Below are 17,151 nucleotides of genomic sequence, written 5' to 3' on the forward strand. Positions count from 1 at the left end.
GCTAATGGGACTAGGTAGAATAACAGTTTAGCATGGACTAGATGGGCTGAAGGGCCTGCTTCTTTCCTGTAGTGCTCTCTGATTGTATGAGTATTTGGGTGGAAATTTTAAACTTGTACATTCTGGGACTTAGACACTTCTAGTCTTTTTCTACTTTTTTTCTCTCTCCCTTCCCCCACATTCATCATCAGAGTTCTGTGCATGCAGTATTTACGCTGAGTTGGGAGAACACTAATCAAACTGGAGAAAATATTTTTCACATATTAGTGGGAGACTATATAGTTGAGGACATGCATTTATGGAGTGCCCATCTTTGAATATTCCAAATATTCCCAGCCAATGAACTGCTTCTGAAGCTCCATGTGTTCTGAATCTCAATGGAAGTGTTACATTGCATATAAATGGAGTCCTCGGTCAAAAAGCCAAGTTTGCACAAATGAAGGAAATACTAAATCCATATAGAGACATAGAAACATAGAAAACCTACAGTACAACACAGGCCCTTCGCCCCACAAAGCTGTGCCAAACATGTCCTTACCTTAGGAATTACCTAGGGTTACCCATAGCCCTCTATTTTTCTGAGCTCCATGTACCTATCCAGGAGTCTCTTAAAAGACCCTATTGTATCCGCCTCCACCACCGTCATCGGCAGCCCATTCCACACACTCGCCACTCTCTGCGTAAAATAAAATTACCCCTGTCATCTCCTCTGTACCTACTTCCAAGCGCCTTTAAAGCTGTGCCCTCTCATACTAGCCATTTCCGCCCAGGGGAAAAGCCTCTGACTTTCCACAAGACCAATGTCTCCCATCATCTTGTACACCTCTATCAGGTCACCTCTCATCCTCCGTCACTCCAAGGAAAAAAGGTCGAGTTCACTCAACCTATTCCCATAATGCATGCTCCCCAATTCAGGCAACATCCTTGTAAATCTCCTCTGCACCCTTTCTATGGTTTCCATATCCTTCCTGTAGTGAGGCGACCAGAACTGAGCACAGTACTCTAAAAGTGGGGTCTGACCAGGGTCCAGTATAGCTGCAACCTCTCGGCTCCTAAACTCAATCCAACGATTGATGAAGGCCAATGCACCGTATGCCTTCTTAGTCACAGAGTCAACCTGCACAGCAGCTTTGAGTGTCCTATGGACTCGGACCCCAAGATCCCTCTGATCCTCCACACTGCCAAGCATCTTACCATTAATACCATATTCTGCCATCATATTTGACCTACCAATATGAACCACCTCACACTTATCTGGGTTGAACTCCATTTGCCACTTCTCAGCCCAATTTTGCATCCTATCAATGTCCTGCTGTAACCTCTGACAGCCCTCCAGACTATCCACAACACCTCCAACCTTTGTGTCATCAGCAAACTTACTAATCCATCCCTCCACTTCCTCATCCAGGTCATTTATAAAAATCACTAAGAGTAAGGGTCCCGGAACAGATTCCTGAGGCACACCGCTGGTGACTGACCTCCATGCAGAATATGACCCATTTACATCCACTCTTTGCCTTCTGTGGGCAAGCCAGTTCTGGATCCCCAAAGCAATGTCCCCTTTGATCCTATACTTCCTTACTTTCTCAATGAGCCTTGCATGGGGTAGCTTATCAAATGCCTTGATGAAATCCATGTACACTACATCTACTGCTCTACCTTCATTAATGTGTTTAGTCACATCCTCAAAAAATTCAATCAGGCTCATGAGGCACGACCTGCCTTTCACAAAGGCTGACTATTCCTAATCATATTATGCCTCTCCGTCTGAAAGTAACCAATAAAACATATTGCAAGGCAACAGTTGTTAAAGGAACTAGCTTGAAAATTGATACACACAATGCATAAATAAGAAAATGTTTAGTTCGATTTTTGAAAAGAACAGTGCCGATTATTAATGAATTACTTTAGAATATTTGAGCTTCCTTGGATGTCATTCACCCACAACAAATGTCGTGTCAATGTGAACTCATTTATTTGGTAACATGTCAAATGATATCGCTCATACAGCAGGAATGTGGTAGGGCCTAACAACAATTTTCATTTATTTGGTAACTGTAACATAGCAAGGTGCTTCAGAGGAAAAAATAATGATGCTTATCAGTGAAGCCACATAATTGATATTGGGTCAGATGACCAAAAGCTTGGTTAAAGTGGAAGGTGTTACAGATTGCATGGAACTGTAGAGTCACACAACACAGGAAATAGACCTTTCAGCTCACCGTGTGCATGATGGGCAATAAGTCCCAATCTGTACTGGTCCCCTTTGCCAACACTTAGTTCATAACCCGTTATGCCTAGTTGGTTCAAGTGCTTGGCCAAATGCTTTTAAATGTAGCGAGAGCACCTGTCCCTACTACTCTCTTTGGCAGTATATCTAAATATAAATAAACATATCTAAATATGGATTGGGGATTCAACAGTAAGTACATTGGATAATACCAGGCAGTGTTAAGGCGTTGTAAGTAATAATGACAAGGAGATAAGAAACTAGACTGGCACTGTATGTGGGATCTCGTTGAGTTTCAGACAGGTGTCAGAGTGATTTTCTTAATTCAAGGGATGGACACGGAAGACTTGGTTAGTTGCTATTTCCCCTTTTGTTTAGTTTCAGGACATTTCTGCTCATGGAAAAATTACCTGACTGCTTGGAGGTAGTGGATAAGTTAAGAGAGGGATAGTAGATAGAGCTAGGTGTCGTCAGGGTGCATGGAAACCAATTATTTTTGTATGTTAAACACCAATATTCTGATGTGAAGTTAAAGTCTAGGATGGATTTTTGGACTACTAGAGGTACATGTGAGATGTGAAAAGAAAAGCTACTGTTGCTGTTTTCTGGTTTTGACTGTATTGACAAAAATACAAACAACAGTTATCCTACTTAGCTGGATGATAGCCAAGCAGTGTAGAAGGAGCGCTGAGTGATCAACCATGGAGTTTGAAATGAGCAAGGAAAGTTAGATTACTTTTGATATGGTTACCAGTCATAACGGGCTTGACTTTAATTGGAACTGTTAGGGTTTTGAGCATGTAAGCCAGCATTGACCTCTGATATAACAGTATCGAGTAGTTTATTTAGTGCACAGGTGCAATTTTTGTTGAATTATTATTGTTGCATTTAATAACTCAACAAAAACTGGGTGTGAAGGTTGGACTATCATGGTTTGCACAAAGCAAGTATTTTAAATGCATGTTGTTTCAAAATTTGGATCCAAGATTACTTGCTTTATTTATTGAATGTGGCTGTCACAGGTAACACCAGCATTCATTTGGATTTATTTGTTGCCCTCTCCTGATTGCCTCTGAGAAGGGGTGCTAAACTGACCTACTTTTTTTCATTGTATTGAAGCTATTCTCACATTGCTGTCTGGGTGGGGTGTCCCAGAATCCGGAGCCAGTGATGAAGAAGGAACAGTGGTTTGAGGATGATGTGTGGATATGCATGTGGTAGAATTCCAGTCACTTGGTGTTGGACTCATGGGTTTCAGAGGTGTTAAATAGCTACTGTAAAATGTAAAGCAATATAAAGAAACTTGTTCAGCAAAATGATGTAAGCCCTCTTAACCAATGATACAGGATCTGGACCCGAAGCCTTGGCCATTCCTTTGCCTCTGCAGATGCTACGTGACCTGCTGAATTGCTCCAGCTGTTCATTTCGTTTTCCCTCAGTTTCCAGCATCTGTAGTCACTTGTGTTTCATGTCTATCAGTCTGTACTGCTGTAATATTTTTATAAGAACTGTTATAGTCCTTGATGTGATTTGTGCTGGTAAATATTGTTTGTGAGTGCCTGGGCTGAATTTTACCTCAGATGATTAGTTGCTAAGGAAGTTTCTTATGTGCTAAGTTAAATTTAAGGCATCAATTCTCATGATAAAAGAATTAGTCGGAAAGTAACCTTGAATTTGTTCAATTTGATTGCATTTCTTTTACAGAAAAAAATGTATATTTCTAGCTCTTTGCAGTAGCTGAAATGCAGAAATGAATCTGGATTGTAGAGTAACATTGCTTGGTGTGAAACTTGTTTGTAGTAAAATGAAGTGCACAATAATTTAGTTCAATTTTACCAGTTGTATTAAATAAAAATCATTGTGAAGTTTCACATTTTAAGTATCTACATGTGCTTTCTTACTCATTGTTGGAAATTATATCTGTTTCTATATGTGGTCCCTTTCAGTTTTTAAAGAATATATGAAAATCTCAGGATACCAAATAGAAGAAAGCATTGCTTCTGAGACATCTGGAAATCTGAGGAGCACCTTGCTAGCAGTTGGTAAGAAGCACGAGCTGATGTTCTCATGCTGTAGTCCAAAATGTTTAACTCAAAACCAGGCCAATCAACTCCATCCATTCTAAAATACAAAACGCTTTCCAGCATTCTTAAATCAATATATATTTCTCTTTCTCTTGTGCTTGCCTACCTCCATTTTAATTCTTGTTTCACCATAAATGAATCCACACTTCAACTAATAGCCTATAGGATCAGAAGGCCATTGTTGATAATTGCTCTAATTGATTAATTCCCTCTGTACACAAAAAGTATGAAGTTTTAAATTGTTACCTATTTTTTTGAACAACAAAATTAATAATCTGTACATAATTTATGTTTGTGTTCTATTTCAGTGAAGTGTATAAGAAGTGTTCCTGGATATTTTGCTGAAACACTTCATAATGCCATGAAGGTCTGTTGAATAAGTTGCTTGCATTTATTAGATTAATTACTATAACCCGTTCTTTTCTCAATATAAAAATGACAATGTGTGTACCCAGTTCTTTGTGCTAAGTGCAAACCACTAAGAATAGTTACTTTGGTGGGAATATATTAGAATAACATTATCGAGAAAACTGTTTACAAAGTTTATCAGTATCCAGTTCTTGATATTGGTATGTTTATCTTTTGAATATACCAAAATAGGACAAAGCAAAAGCTGTATTTGAAGTTAATGTGTAGTTAATAAAGAGAATAGTGATAACTAAAATGGGTTTCGAGGAAGAAACTGTCGATCTAAATTCCAGGATTATTTTTTAATTAATTTATTTCTAAAATTCACTCTATATTGTAGTACATCTTGGTAATCTTACTGCTGTTTAAACCACTGAAACTCTCTGCTGGAGGAAGAGAGACTTGCTCTAGTCATTAAAGATCAGCTTTAATATTGCATGTACATTGAAACATGGAAACGTGCAGTGAAATGTGGAGTTTGCGTTAACAACCAACACATTCCGAGGATGTGCTGGGGGCAGCTCGCACCCTGAGGGTACACATGAGGTCATGAGGACTGGGCTCCTTGGAGGTTTCTATTGACCCAAATCATTGTACGGGTTGAAGCTGTGGGACGGGAGTAAGATCCATTGGGTGTCTGAATCTACGTGTCTGTGATGCTGCTGTAAGAAAAATTTTCATTGTACCTGTATCTGAACTGTGCTTGTGCATGTGACAATAAACTCAGTGATCAGTAGTTTGTAAGCTGTGCATACACTGTTTTCCTGCAGAGGGCAGTGTTACCTTGATCTTTCTAATCTCAAGGTACAGTAGTGACAACTGATGATGTCCTGGATCACTGTGCACCGCAGTCTTAACGATGCCATTGATGCCCTTTTGATGAAGTGGAACTCAAATGAATGTGGATTAGAAATGTTTGCAAAATTCAGGTAGTGATAGATTAGATCTGTGATTCATTAGGGTTCCCTTGAGAATTCTGAACTTCACGTGTTACCACCCCTGGAATGTCCAACTTGTTTCGAACATGAGAAGGCATCTCTTCTGGTCAATAGCCACGTGACTCCATTATTCTCAGGCAGCCTATGTTGCCCCCCATATTTCAGCAGCTTTCTTAATTGCGTAATAGCCTTGATTGCCTTAATTGACTAACTTGATCTATAGAAACGGTTTATTTGGTAAATCATTAGCATATTGTCGGACCTGAGCTTGTTGAAGTAACTAAATATTTTCACATATTTCCTTGTTTAACTAGGGAAGTGGCACGGATGATGATACACTTATCAGGGTTATGATTTCAAGGAGTGAAGTTGACTTGTTGGATATTCGTAAGGTATTTTATGAAAACTATGGACGATCACTCCACAGTATGATCAAGGTATGACCATAGAACAAAATGTACTATCTGGCAATAAAGAAAATAAACCAGTCAGTGATGTGTCTGTAAATAAGGTAGAGAAGTGGAAATATATTTTAAAAAATGACAGGTAAGGAATTTATAGAAGATCTTGAGGATAATATTTTTTGTACATTAGAGTGGTTGTTATCTGGGATATGCTGGCAGAGGAGGTGCTGGAATTGAATGCAATTACTATTTTTGAGGCATTAAGACAGGTAAAGGATATGGCCCTAATGTAGACAAATGGGATTGGTATACATAAACAAAGAAGTCAGTGTAGATGGACATGGTGATGAAAGCAGAATTGTCAGACAGCAGCCTAATTAAAACAAAATGGCAGCTTAACGATGTCTGAATGAAGATGCATCTCGAAGAACAATGGAATTCAATATTAGTGACATCATTATCAAAAACTGGAGGGCAGGAGAAAGGGGCGATTCACTCTTGTATATGGGATAATATGGAAGTTAAAACCGTTTTCCTGCATAATTACAGTACTTGATTTGAATGTGAAATGAACTAGGATACTCTGAAGTGAAAAATATTAAATAATTGGACATTATCAGTAAAACAGTCAGCTTGAACTGACTTGTACATCAGTTGGAATGCCGTTGAGTTCAGTGATGACTGGCCTCTTCTGCTGGTGCTGAGCTGTGTTGGTCTCTGCCTACCGTTTGGATTCGTCGGTTGTGTGGAGAGGGGAGCCTGCTGCTTGGGCAGCAGCTTGCTTTCCATATCATCCTGCCCTGTCATGCATGTGACAGCTAGGACACAACATGCTTAGTTGACTCTAACCTATGGAGGGCCTCACATTGGTGATCAGATTTGGAAACAAGATAAATTTTGCATAATCCACGATGAGATTAGAAAGATGGAGCTGGATCTTCCCATGATTGCCGAGCTGGCCATGTTTGCTATGATATGATATAATTCTGGAAGCAGCCTCCCGGCACAAGTTATTGGTGCAGTCCTTCACAATACAGGGCCTCTTTTCAGCTGTAAGTGGCTGACACTGCCCGTGCAACTGGAATAGGGAGGAGATGGTAATTGGGAGCCCTGGTAAGACATCTCCTAATGTGGTTGTGCCCCCTGACTTTCTGTCATATATGTACAGCAAATTGTGCTGATACCATCTTGATTACTGGTACTGGGGCCGTACACTGACATGTGAGTTAGGATATAGAATGGCTGTTCAAACGTCCAATTGATGATGGCTATAGGTACCAGCAGTAACTGCCAATGTGCCTTCGGAAAATCTGGCCCAATAACACGAATGGACTCACTCAGCAGTTGTATTTCAGAATTGGCATGTTGGGAGATTTATTTCTTTGATCCAATGTATCAGGTTCCCTGTCAGGGTTAACATTTATTGTGAGCTCCTTGAATGGAGGCAGAGTAGCAATCATAATTTTCATGATAGATATTCGAACATTATATATGTTGAATTTCAGTGTCTCCAACTATTAAAAGGCAAAGTTCAATGGGAAAATAAGCTAATTGATAGATACTACTGGCATCTTAGTTGAGGAAAAGTGTGAAACAAGTTTTTTTTCTCTCATTGCTGACTGTGGTTGTGAGTAAATGATGCTACAGTGAAATAGAACAATAGAACTATATTTCTATAGAACTATAGTTCTATAGTTCTATAGAACAATAGAACTATTGTTCTATACAGTACAATAGAACAATTTTGTGTGTGAAGTTATGTAATAACTTTATTAAGACAGGAGGTGGCAGATGTACAAAGAGCAAATAAAGTATTACAGTGCAAAAAGACCCGAGAAGATTCGATTTAAAAAAGCAAAATAAATTTTCCATCTATGTGCCTGTAATGATTTGCAGGAAGCCATTGGTATAAAATATTAAAGCTGTCCAAAATCAGACTTCTGTCTGATTTGGAGAAACTAGATGAATGAGTCCATTCTGTTCATCCAAGGTCCATTGTTTTACAGCAGTGGAGGAGAGTTCCTGATTGTCTCCGGCAGCTTCTCCACTTAACAAAGAAAATGATGTACTTAGACTTTTTTTTCCATCGTCCTATCTGGCTACTGATCCATTGTAGTATGTGTTGATCACAAACATCTCTAACTAAGTTAGCCATTGACTATTTGCTCAGATTATAGACAACTCTAAGCTGTTCTGTGATGTTTGCCAGACACCTTGCCTACCGTTCTAGTATCTGTACAATTAGTTCTCTAGATCTGCAGTGCCATGGTACTCCATTTTATAGGATGATATGTAGCTGTCTTTTGTAATGGCCTAGTCTAACAAAGACTATTTTTGATTATTGCCAGAGGAGAACTTCTCCTCAACCGAGACTGAATAGATTCATTTCTGAACACAGCATCTCAGTTCATATGGATAATGATTACTAATTCCTTTTCTTTTGTAGAGTGACACTTCAGGTGATTACAGAAATGCCCTTCTAAGCATCTGTGGTGGTGAAGATAATTAAAGCTCCTTCTGAAGCAATAAGTTCCATAGACAGTATTGAAGCTTTGTCCTGTTAATTGCTTGTCCAAGTACCATTGTAATACAAGTACTTCACTGAGTTACAGCTTGCAAAGCATGTTCAAATTTATCTGCTTTCAGAGTTACTGAAAATATTTATCGGATTTTTGCAGCATGGATATTCCAAATAAGTTTAAGCTGAATCCAATAACTAATATGGAAACTATTTTAAAAAGCATTTTGTTTTTGTGATTGTATTTCTGTGAAATAAAATGGGAAACTAAAAGCTTGCTCCAGATACCATTTAAGGTAACTAAGTTACAAAATGAAGTGGGGACTTGCTACATGTTACTAGAACCATGAATTCCGATTTAAATTTGTTTACTTAAAAATAAAATTGAGGATGGAGGCAATAAACATTAATTTATATTAATCTTATTATTGTTATTTTATGGAAGGAAATTTGTCAACTTTATCTGATTGATCTGTGTTAACTCTTACCTGATCTAGCAATGGCCAAGCAAGCCCTTTCAGCTCTGGATGAAATTGGAGTAGGCAGTTATTCAGCTTGTCTCCAATGCCCAACTCCAATTTATAAATAAGTAATTAAAGTTATTTTTCACAGCACTCTGTAGGAAGATGGGGACTTTATTACACATTTCATGTTATGGAACTTAATTAATATTCATTTTTTGTGAGTTCTTTTCTGTACTAGCAGTGGACCAAGGCACATTTTGTGCGTGTTCTGAATTTCCAGCTCTGCAGAACCACTTGTGATCATGACTTTTTTTGTTATTTGACTTAAAAAAATGTGTTGTAATCATTTGCATCTGGAAGGCCCTTGGATGGTATTTCTGTTTGGAGTTTGTATGAGGATCACTGCATAAGAGGGTGTTTTGATCACTGAGGGAAATTGTTCGGTATATGTGAAATCATTGATAATATCAGTCTCCATAATTGGCAGTGTTCATGGAATCCTTTGTTAGTTTCTCTGGAAGCATTTCAAAGCTTTAATAGTACAAATACTACTGCATTGTTACAATTATTGTTCAAAAGATTAATATGTAAAAAGGGTTCTCTTAATCCCTTACTTATTACAGATTATCCTTCAAATTAAAAGATTAGCTTTTTAATTATGCAGCACTTATGCAGCTGAATCAAGCTATTGCCATAAAACTTGTGTCTACTCATTGCTATTGATGTATAATGTAAATCTTACTAATAAATCATTAGAAAATGTGTAAGTGCCTTCATTATATAGATCTAATTCCTGAGTCAAATAATCATTGCCTGTTTGAACACTGAAAGGAGGATCTAGTGTTATGAATGTCTATGACTTTAAAATCTTGGCAAATGAGTGACTGAGGTTTTGGACCTGTTGGGGATGTTATTTTACATAAATAAGCCTCTTGAGCATAATCTCTGAAAGTGCTACTACAGTATAAGAGAAATGCCTCAGATCCAGGATCTGCAATCTCCTGTCTCTAAAGTATTTAGAACATCCTTCATTTGGAGCATTGAAGGAGGCCTTTGACCAAAATGAACTACTTGGGCTAAAGCCACTTGCCGATTCTTGGTCTGTAATAGTTTCTGCTGCTTAAAGTGAACATTTATACTCCTTTTAAATGTGGTTTCTGCCTCCATCATTCCAGATGGAGAGCTCCTGACCCTGAATGTGAACATAGAGCATTACATCACAAGAACAGTCCCTTCAGCCCACAATGTTGTGCTGAACTAAATGGCCAACTAAACCAATCCCCTCTGCCTACACAACATCCATTTTCTCACATTCATGTATCTAAGTATCTCTTAAAATGATACTCTCTTTTCTCTGTAAGCCTCTCAATCTTGTAAACCTCTATCGGATCTCCCCGCAGTCTCCACTGCTCCAGACAAAACAAAGACAAGCCTCTCAATCTTGTAAACCTCTGTCGGATCTCCCCGCAGTCTCCACCGCTCCAGACAAAACAAAGACAAGCCTCTCAATCTTGTAAACCTCTGTCGGATCTCCCCGCAGTCTCCACTGCTCCAGACAAAACAAAGACAAGCCTCTCAATCTTGTAAACCTCTGTCGGATCTCCCCGCAGTCTCCACCGCTCCAGACAAAACAAAGACAAGCCTCTCAATCTTGTAAACCTCTGTCGGATCTCCCCGCAGTCTCCACTGTTCCAGACAAAACAAAGACAAGCCTCTCAATCTTGTAAACCTCTGTCGGATCTCCCCGCAGTCTCCACTGCTCCAGACAAAACAAAGACAAGCCTCTCAATCTTGTAAACCTCTGTCGGATCTCCCCGCAGTCTCCACTGTTCCAGACAAAACAAAGACAAGCCTCTCAATCTTGTAAACCTCTGTCGGATCTCCCCGCAGTCTCCACTGCTCCAGACAAAACAAAGACAAGCCTCTCAATCTTGTAAACCTCTGTCGGATCTCCCCGCAGTCTCCACTGTTCCAGACAAAACAAAGACAAGCCTCTCAATCTTGTAAACCTCTGTCGGATCTCCCCGCAGTCTCCACTGCTCCAGACAAAACAACCCAAGTTTGTCCAACCTCTCCTGATAGCACATGCCCTTTAGTCCAGGCAGCATCCTGACAAGCCTCTTCTGCTCCCTCCCAAAGCCTCGACATTCTCCCTATTAAAGGCAATCAGATTGTATTTTTCTCAGTCCTGTAGTTTCTCAGACTTCACCCCTGCATCACAATGCCCAAGTTGGAGGTGAGAAGCCCGTACGTACATCTCTCACTGCCACTGGGAGCTTGTGTGCAATTTGTTGCTGGCCCTTTTGGTTTACAGCAGCTAAGCCTTGCTTAACTTGGACACAACCCCATTCAGTTCAATAGGATTTCTGACAGAGTTAAAATCTGGGTGATAAGTGATCTGTTTATTGCATTTTGCCTCATTGTGATGGCGGCAATTTACTCCTAGACTTTTTAAGATGTTTTAAGTGACATTTTTATTATTGCCAGTGTTTTTTTTTGTTTTTTACTTAAACCTGAACTGTTATCAGAGACATTTAATCTATCTAAAATGGTGTTGTGGACAGTATCGGGCCTTTGGATCCTGGGGATTGATTTGGTACTGCAGAGTGGCTCGTAGTAGGTGTGTGCATCTGTGAGACAGGAACGGGGAAGCTGGTGGTCTAAAGCATGATTGTAAATGGTGACTCACTGTTTTCTGTAACTAAGATTTTGTGGTTGGACTGATGGTGACGCTGATTAAACGGGTGAATCAGAAGGTTGCCGTGAGACGTGCCAGCTCTTCAAAATCTGCACTATAATGGTCTGAGAATGAGTGCCCTCCCCCGCCTTCAGATTTCTTCAAACAATATCTCATTATTCCGTTTCTGTTTGCACTATATTCCGTAATTTTTAGCAATTTTATTCCTTTGTACTGCTGCCACAAAACAGCACTTCTCAGATCATGCAAAACAGTGATAATAAACCTGATTCTGTTTTGAACATATTTAAATCATTTATTTGGCAATCCAGTTTCAACCTGATTAATGAGATTTACAGGAAGATGTTTCCGGTTTGGCATTGCTGCCTGCCGCACCTTCAACAGTGCCCTTGGGTCAGCTGCAGGGTCATCAGCCAGGGACCACGGTTCATTGACGTTTCACTCCCCGAGCCCCGGTACATCTCCTGGTGGCAGAGCAGTGCCAGGGACATCTCCCTGTCACCCCTTGCAGTCTTCAGTGGGGTTAGTCGGTCTCCCAATTTCTGTCCCTCCTCTTTAGCCACAGCCAAAAGCTGCCCATTTCTGCCTCTTCAGGCAACTCCCAGGTGGCCCTCCTGAGGCTCGCTCCAGTCACTGCCATATCATGGAGTAACCTTGTTGTCGATGCACCGACAGAGCCCCGGCATCCTACCTCCACAGGGTAGATGATGGTCCTCCAGCCTGCTTCCTTATGCTCAGCTGCCATGTCTGAGTACTTCAGCTTCTTCTGCTCATGCGCAGCCTCCACTCCTTCCTCCCATGGGATGGTTAACTCAATAAGGAGGACTTTGTTGGCAGCCATGAACCACAGTGGAGAGATGTGGTGGTGATTTCCGTGAGAAACTGTAGCTGTCTGCCCTCATGTTCCACTTCTTGCCTGTCGAGAGGAGGCCTGAAGGAGCTCTTGGGTGGGTGCATTCAGCGCTCTTACCAGCCTTAACAAATGGGATGAGTTATCGTCCTGCTGGGGAAAGGCCGCTTCTTGCACCCGCCTGCCGGTCTCCAGGATCTCCATCAGCTTCTTTAGGACCTGATCGTGCCATCATCTGTAGAGCCCTTGAGTCAATGCAGTCTTGTATCCTGCCAGAATGTGTTAGAGGTTGGCATTAGTGGTATCCATGGGGGCAGCTATCCTTACTCCCGAGCTACTGGAGAAGATTTAGGGGGCAGGGCAAAGTATCATAGGTTATCCTCAAGAAGCAGAGTCTGGCTTGTGGGAACTTCCACAGGTCGGACCAGCTGTTTATGGTGCCCTCCCATGTTGTCCATCTTCCCTGCAGGCCTTGTGCCACTGCCTTCACCCTGTCGTGCTCCTGCTTTGTTCCTGTCAGCTCCTCCACCACCATGGCTTTCCTCTCTTTCTTTGAGGCCTTGGATCAGAAATGTGCTGCCTTCTTACAGCCAAGTTTGTACTGCATGTCCAGCCTGGACTCTGCTGACAGCCTCTTGGTGCTCTAGCCTGCTGATGGCCTGGGCTATTTCAGTTTGAGCTCCCCATTTATGGCCGGTATGGATTGGGTCACTGGACTCCCTCAGCACATCAGTCAGTCGGGTTTTCTCCTGCTTGTACCCCAGGCTGATGGATCTCAGTGGCAGCTGCACCATGTTCTTCCCAAAGAGGCCGGTGTCGAGAAACACCGAGGCAGCCCCAGCCGTTTCCGGATGTATGAGTTGACTATCCTCCTGGCTGTTGATGAGGGAATTTTACACATCTTCAGGGGCCATATCACCTTTTGGTAAAGTATGAACTGGTAGCATCACACTTCATACTTTCCCAGTAGTTGCCTCTGGTCAGCTCTGGCCAGGCCCTCTGCAAGCAGTTCCTGTGCTGATTTTCCCATTTTCCTGTCAGAGAGCTCTGCGATGTACTGCCTCCCAAGGCTTTGGATGGGCTGCCTGGCCAACAAAAGGATCTCCTCGCCCTCCCCCCTACCCGCAGTAGTTGCTTCTGACCCCCTTTTCTGAGCGATAGGCTTTGCGACTTGGAGGGCTTTATCTTCGTTCTTGCCCGCGTCACTAGCACATCCGGCCTCTTCAGCAGCCTTCTTGTGCACGCAGCCGGCGGAAGAATGCTCGTGACATCGTCCATGTCATTTCTCAGTGGTAGGAGCCTCTGTCCTGACGGTAGCTTTATCCTCCAATCCCCAGTCTTGCTCCGATAAGGATGATCTGGAAGACTGCCACAGGTAGGGTGGGAGAGATGGAACACCTCATTGCCATGCCCACCTTGAGCTGCTGCCACCCTGTAGTGAGGTTGTGATAAGAGCAGCCCACCCGGAGCTCACTGAAGTGATCAGAAAACCCAGCCTGTAATGCAGTGGGGAATGTAAAAGAACCCCATTGCAAAGTTGCTGAGCTGGTGAGGCGCAGATCCACAGGCGTCTGGATCCACAAGATCCAGCCACACGACGTGTAGGTCACCTTCCTCACACTTGGCTTGTTTGATCCGGTCCTATATCAATGATGCGTTCTCCACGCATCCCTGGAAGCCTCGAACCCCTGCCCTCTGGCAGCTGGCGTCAATGCATCCATTGCCCATGAGGTAGCTGGTCATCCTCTTAGCCACGACAGAGGAGACGATTTTCCCTTCGACGTTCAGCAGTCCAATGCTCCTGAACTGGAGTTCTGCTCTTTGGGGATGAAACACCACCACAGCTCTTTGTCACTCTGATGAGATGGGTCGCCGTCGCTCTGTGCAGAGAATTGGGAATTAAATATCCAAGGATATCAGGTAATACGGAAGGATAGGCAGGAAGGTAAGGGAGGTGGGGTAGCACTCTTATTTAAAGATGAGATCAGGGCGATAATGAGAGACGATATAAGATCTAAGGATCAGAATGTTGAATCATCTGGGTAGAGATTATTAATTGTAAAGGGAAAAAAATCACTGGTGGGAGTTGTCTATTGGCCACTGAATAATAACATTACAGTGGCACAAGCAAAAAACAGAAATATCTGAGGCATTTAAGAATGCAACAGCATTTATCGTGGGGGGCTTTAACTTGCACATAGATTGGGTGAATCACGTTGGTCGAGGCAGTCTTGAGGAGGACTTCATAGAATGCAACTGTGATGGCTTTTTGAACCGCATGTTACTGAACCTACAAGGGAATGTGCTATTTTAGATCTGGTCCTGTACAATGAGACAGGTAAAATTAATGATCTTGTAGTTAGGGATCCTCTTGGAAAAAGTGATCACAGTATGGTTGAGTTTCTCATACAAATGGAGGGTGCATTAGTTCAATCTAAAACCAGTGTATTATGCCTAAACAATGGAGACTACAATGGGATGAGGGAGGATTTGGCTAGTGTAGACCGGGAACACAGGCTATATGGTGGGATGGTTGAGGAACAGTGGAAGACTTTCAAAGAGATTTTCCATGGTGCTCAACAAAAGTATATTCCAGTTAAAAGCAAAGACAGCAAGGGTGGGGAGAGCTAAGGAAATTAAAGAAGGCATCAAACTAAAAGCACGTGCATACTAAATTGCCAAGACTGGTGGGAAACTGGAAGACTGGGGAGACTTCAAAAAGCAACAAAGAACCACAAAGTGAGTAATAAAGATGGGGAAGATAGATTGTGAAAATAGATGAGCACAAAATATAAAAACACAGTAAAAATTTTTGTAATTATATAAAGCAGAAAAGGGTGGCTAAAGTGAATGTAGGTCGCTGGAGGACGAGAAGGGGGAGTTGATATTGGGTAATGAGGAAGTGGCAAAGGCTTTGAATGACTATTTTGTGCTGGTCTTCAGGAAGGAGGACACATCTAAAATGTCAGAGATTTCTGAATGATCTTTGTCTCGTTGCCTGTATTAGTTCTGGTCATTCTCATGTAATCCACCCTTTCGGGACATTTTTCATCCCTCTCGGACGGCCTTCAGGTTGTCTTCTCTTATTCGTCTTCGTAGTCATTGATAGGTGTCTCTGCTACAAGAAACCAGTGGGTTGGGTGACTGGCCACCCACCCCAAGTGCAGACCGTCCTGCAGTCATCCAGTCTTTCCTGGGCATCCTCCGCTCTTCCCTGGTGTCCAACTGCCCTTTCACAGTAGTCACTGGATACCCAGAAGTTTCACTGAGATTCACAGGACGATGTTTCCTGTTTGGCATTGCTGCCCAGCGCACCCCCAACAGCCCCCTTGGGTCAGCTGCAGGGTCATCAACCAGGGACCAGCACTCATTGATGTTTCACTCCCTCAGCCCTGGCACATCTCCTTGTGGCAGAGCAGTGGCATCAGATTCACTTTGGAGGCTCTTGTCCGGTTCTTTCCTACCCACATCCAGCACATCTTGCATGCCCTCCTCTATTTTGACAACGTAATTCCCGACCTCCCACTCCCACATCACTATGGGTGCCCAGTCTTTAACCGGCTATATTCCCCACTTGGAAGGTCTTCAAGCCCTCAGATTCATTTTGCAATAATGATCCAATGAGTTCCCATCCACCAACACCCTCATTCTCCTCCACAAACCTCTTCATGCTCTAATATATATATTTCTCTTCCTCCCTCTCACCTCAGCCTGTCTCTTTCTTCACCATTCACCATTCCTGGCCGGGCTCTTTCCACTGCTCCACTCACAGCCAGGACATTATTGTTACAATGAGGGTGACAGATTTTGCTTTATCTGCAATGAGTTTGGGGGTGTTTCAGCATTCCTGCATTTGTATAGTGTGACATGAGTAAAGGAGAGTTGCTGTGCATTATTACATCCTCTTTCACTTCCTTCACTGTCCAGTTCCTCTCCACCTGAATGTAGATCATACCAATTGATTCATAACCAAAGATTTATGTTTTATTCTCACTGCAAAATACCTCAAAAATGTTTTTAATAAAAGTTATAAACCAAGTCTTTAATGAGAAATTAAGCTTCATTATTACTAAATTAATTCTTTAACCATGAAGAATTAATCTTATGTTTGTGGATTGTGATTCTGTTGATGAAGTATTTGAAAATATTAGCACTTTGGAATAATGAAAACAATATTTTTTAAATGTTTATTAAGCTTCACCTACGCTATGCTTATGTAATAATGTAGTTTTGCTCTGTGCTTAGTCTGAAATATTTATCAAAAAGTGCACCACCTTTTTGTTGCCTACGAGAATTATTGAATGTGGTCAGACTGCTCAAAGACATCATCTGCCTTTGATTTCCTGGAATAGTTATTATTATTGTAGCATGCTGACCACAGAATTCAGTGCTAGATATTCATATATTTCTGCAATTCCTTTTTGTACAGAACTTATGAAGTGGTAGTCTGCCAGATTTATCCATTGGCTTAATTTTGTTTGTCCCCAGAAGAGAGAAGCAAATTGGTACATTGCACACGATGCTGTAATGTAAAGAAAAGCATTTGCACAAAACATG

At 41.7% G+C, this 17,151-nt stretch overlaps 1 protein-coding gene across 2 annotated transcripts in view; it reads left to right on the plus strand.

The window, feature by feature from the left end:
- anxa5b (annexin A5b) overlaps positions 1-9,813 on the plus strand; it is a 56,099-nt gene extending 46,286 nt beyond the window's left edge. For both annotated transcript variants that reach the window (XM_073042863.1, XM_073042862.1), the window contains 4 exons: positions 4,177-4,272; positions 4,623-4,681; positions 5,975-6,097; positions 8,511-9,813. In XM_073042863.1, coding sequence (XP_072898964.1) covers positions 4,177-4,272; positions 4,623-4,681; positions 5,975-6,097; positions 8,511-8,573 — 341 coding nt within the window. In that variant the 3' untranslated portion in view covers positions 8,574-9,813. The remainder of the gene's footprint in view (positions 1-4,176; positions 4,273-4,622; positions 4,682-5,974; positions 6,098-8,510) is intronic.
- The last annotated feature ends 7,338 nt before the right edge of the window (positions 9,814-17,151 follow it).

Source organism: Hemitrygon akajei, chromosome 4 (assembly GCF_048418815.1).
Source record: "Hemitrygon akajei chromosome 4, sHemAka1.3, whole genome shotgun sequence".
Lineage (NCBI taxonomy): Eukaryota > Metazoa > Chordata > Chondrichthyes > Myliobatiformes > Dasyatidae > Hemitrygon > Hemitrygon akajei.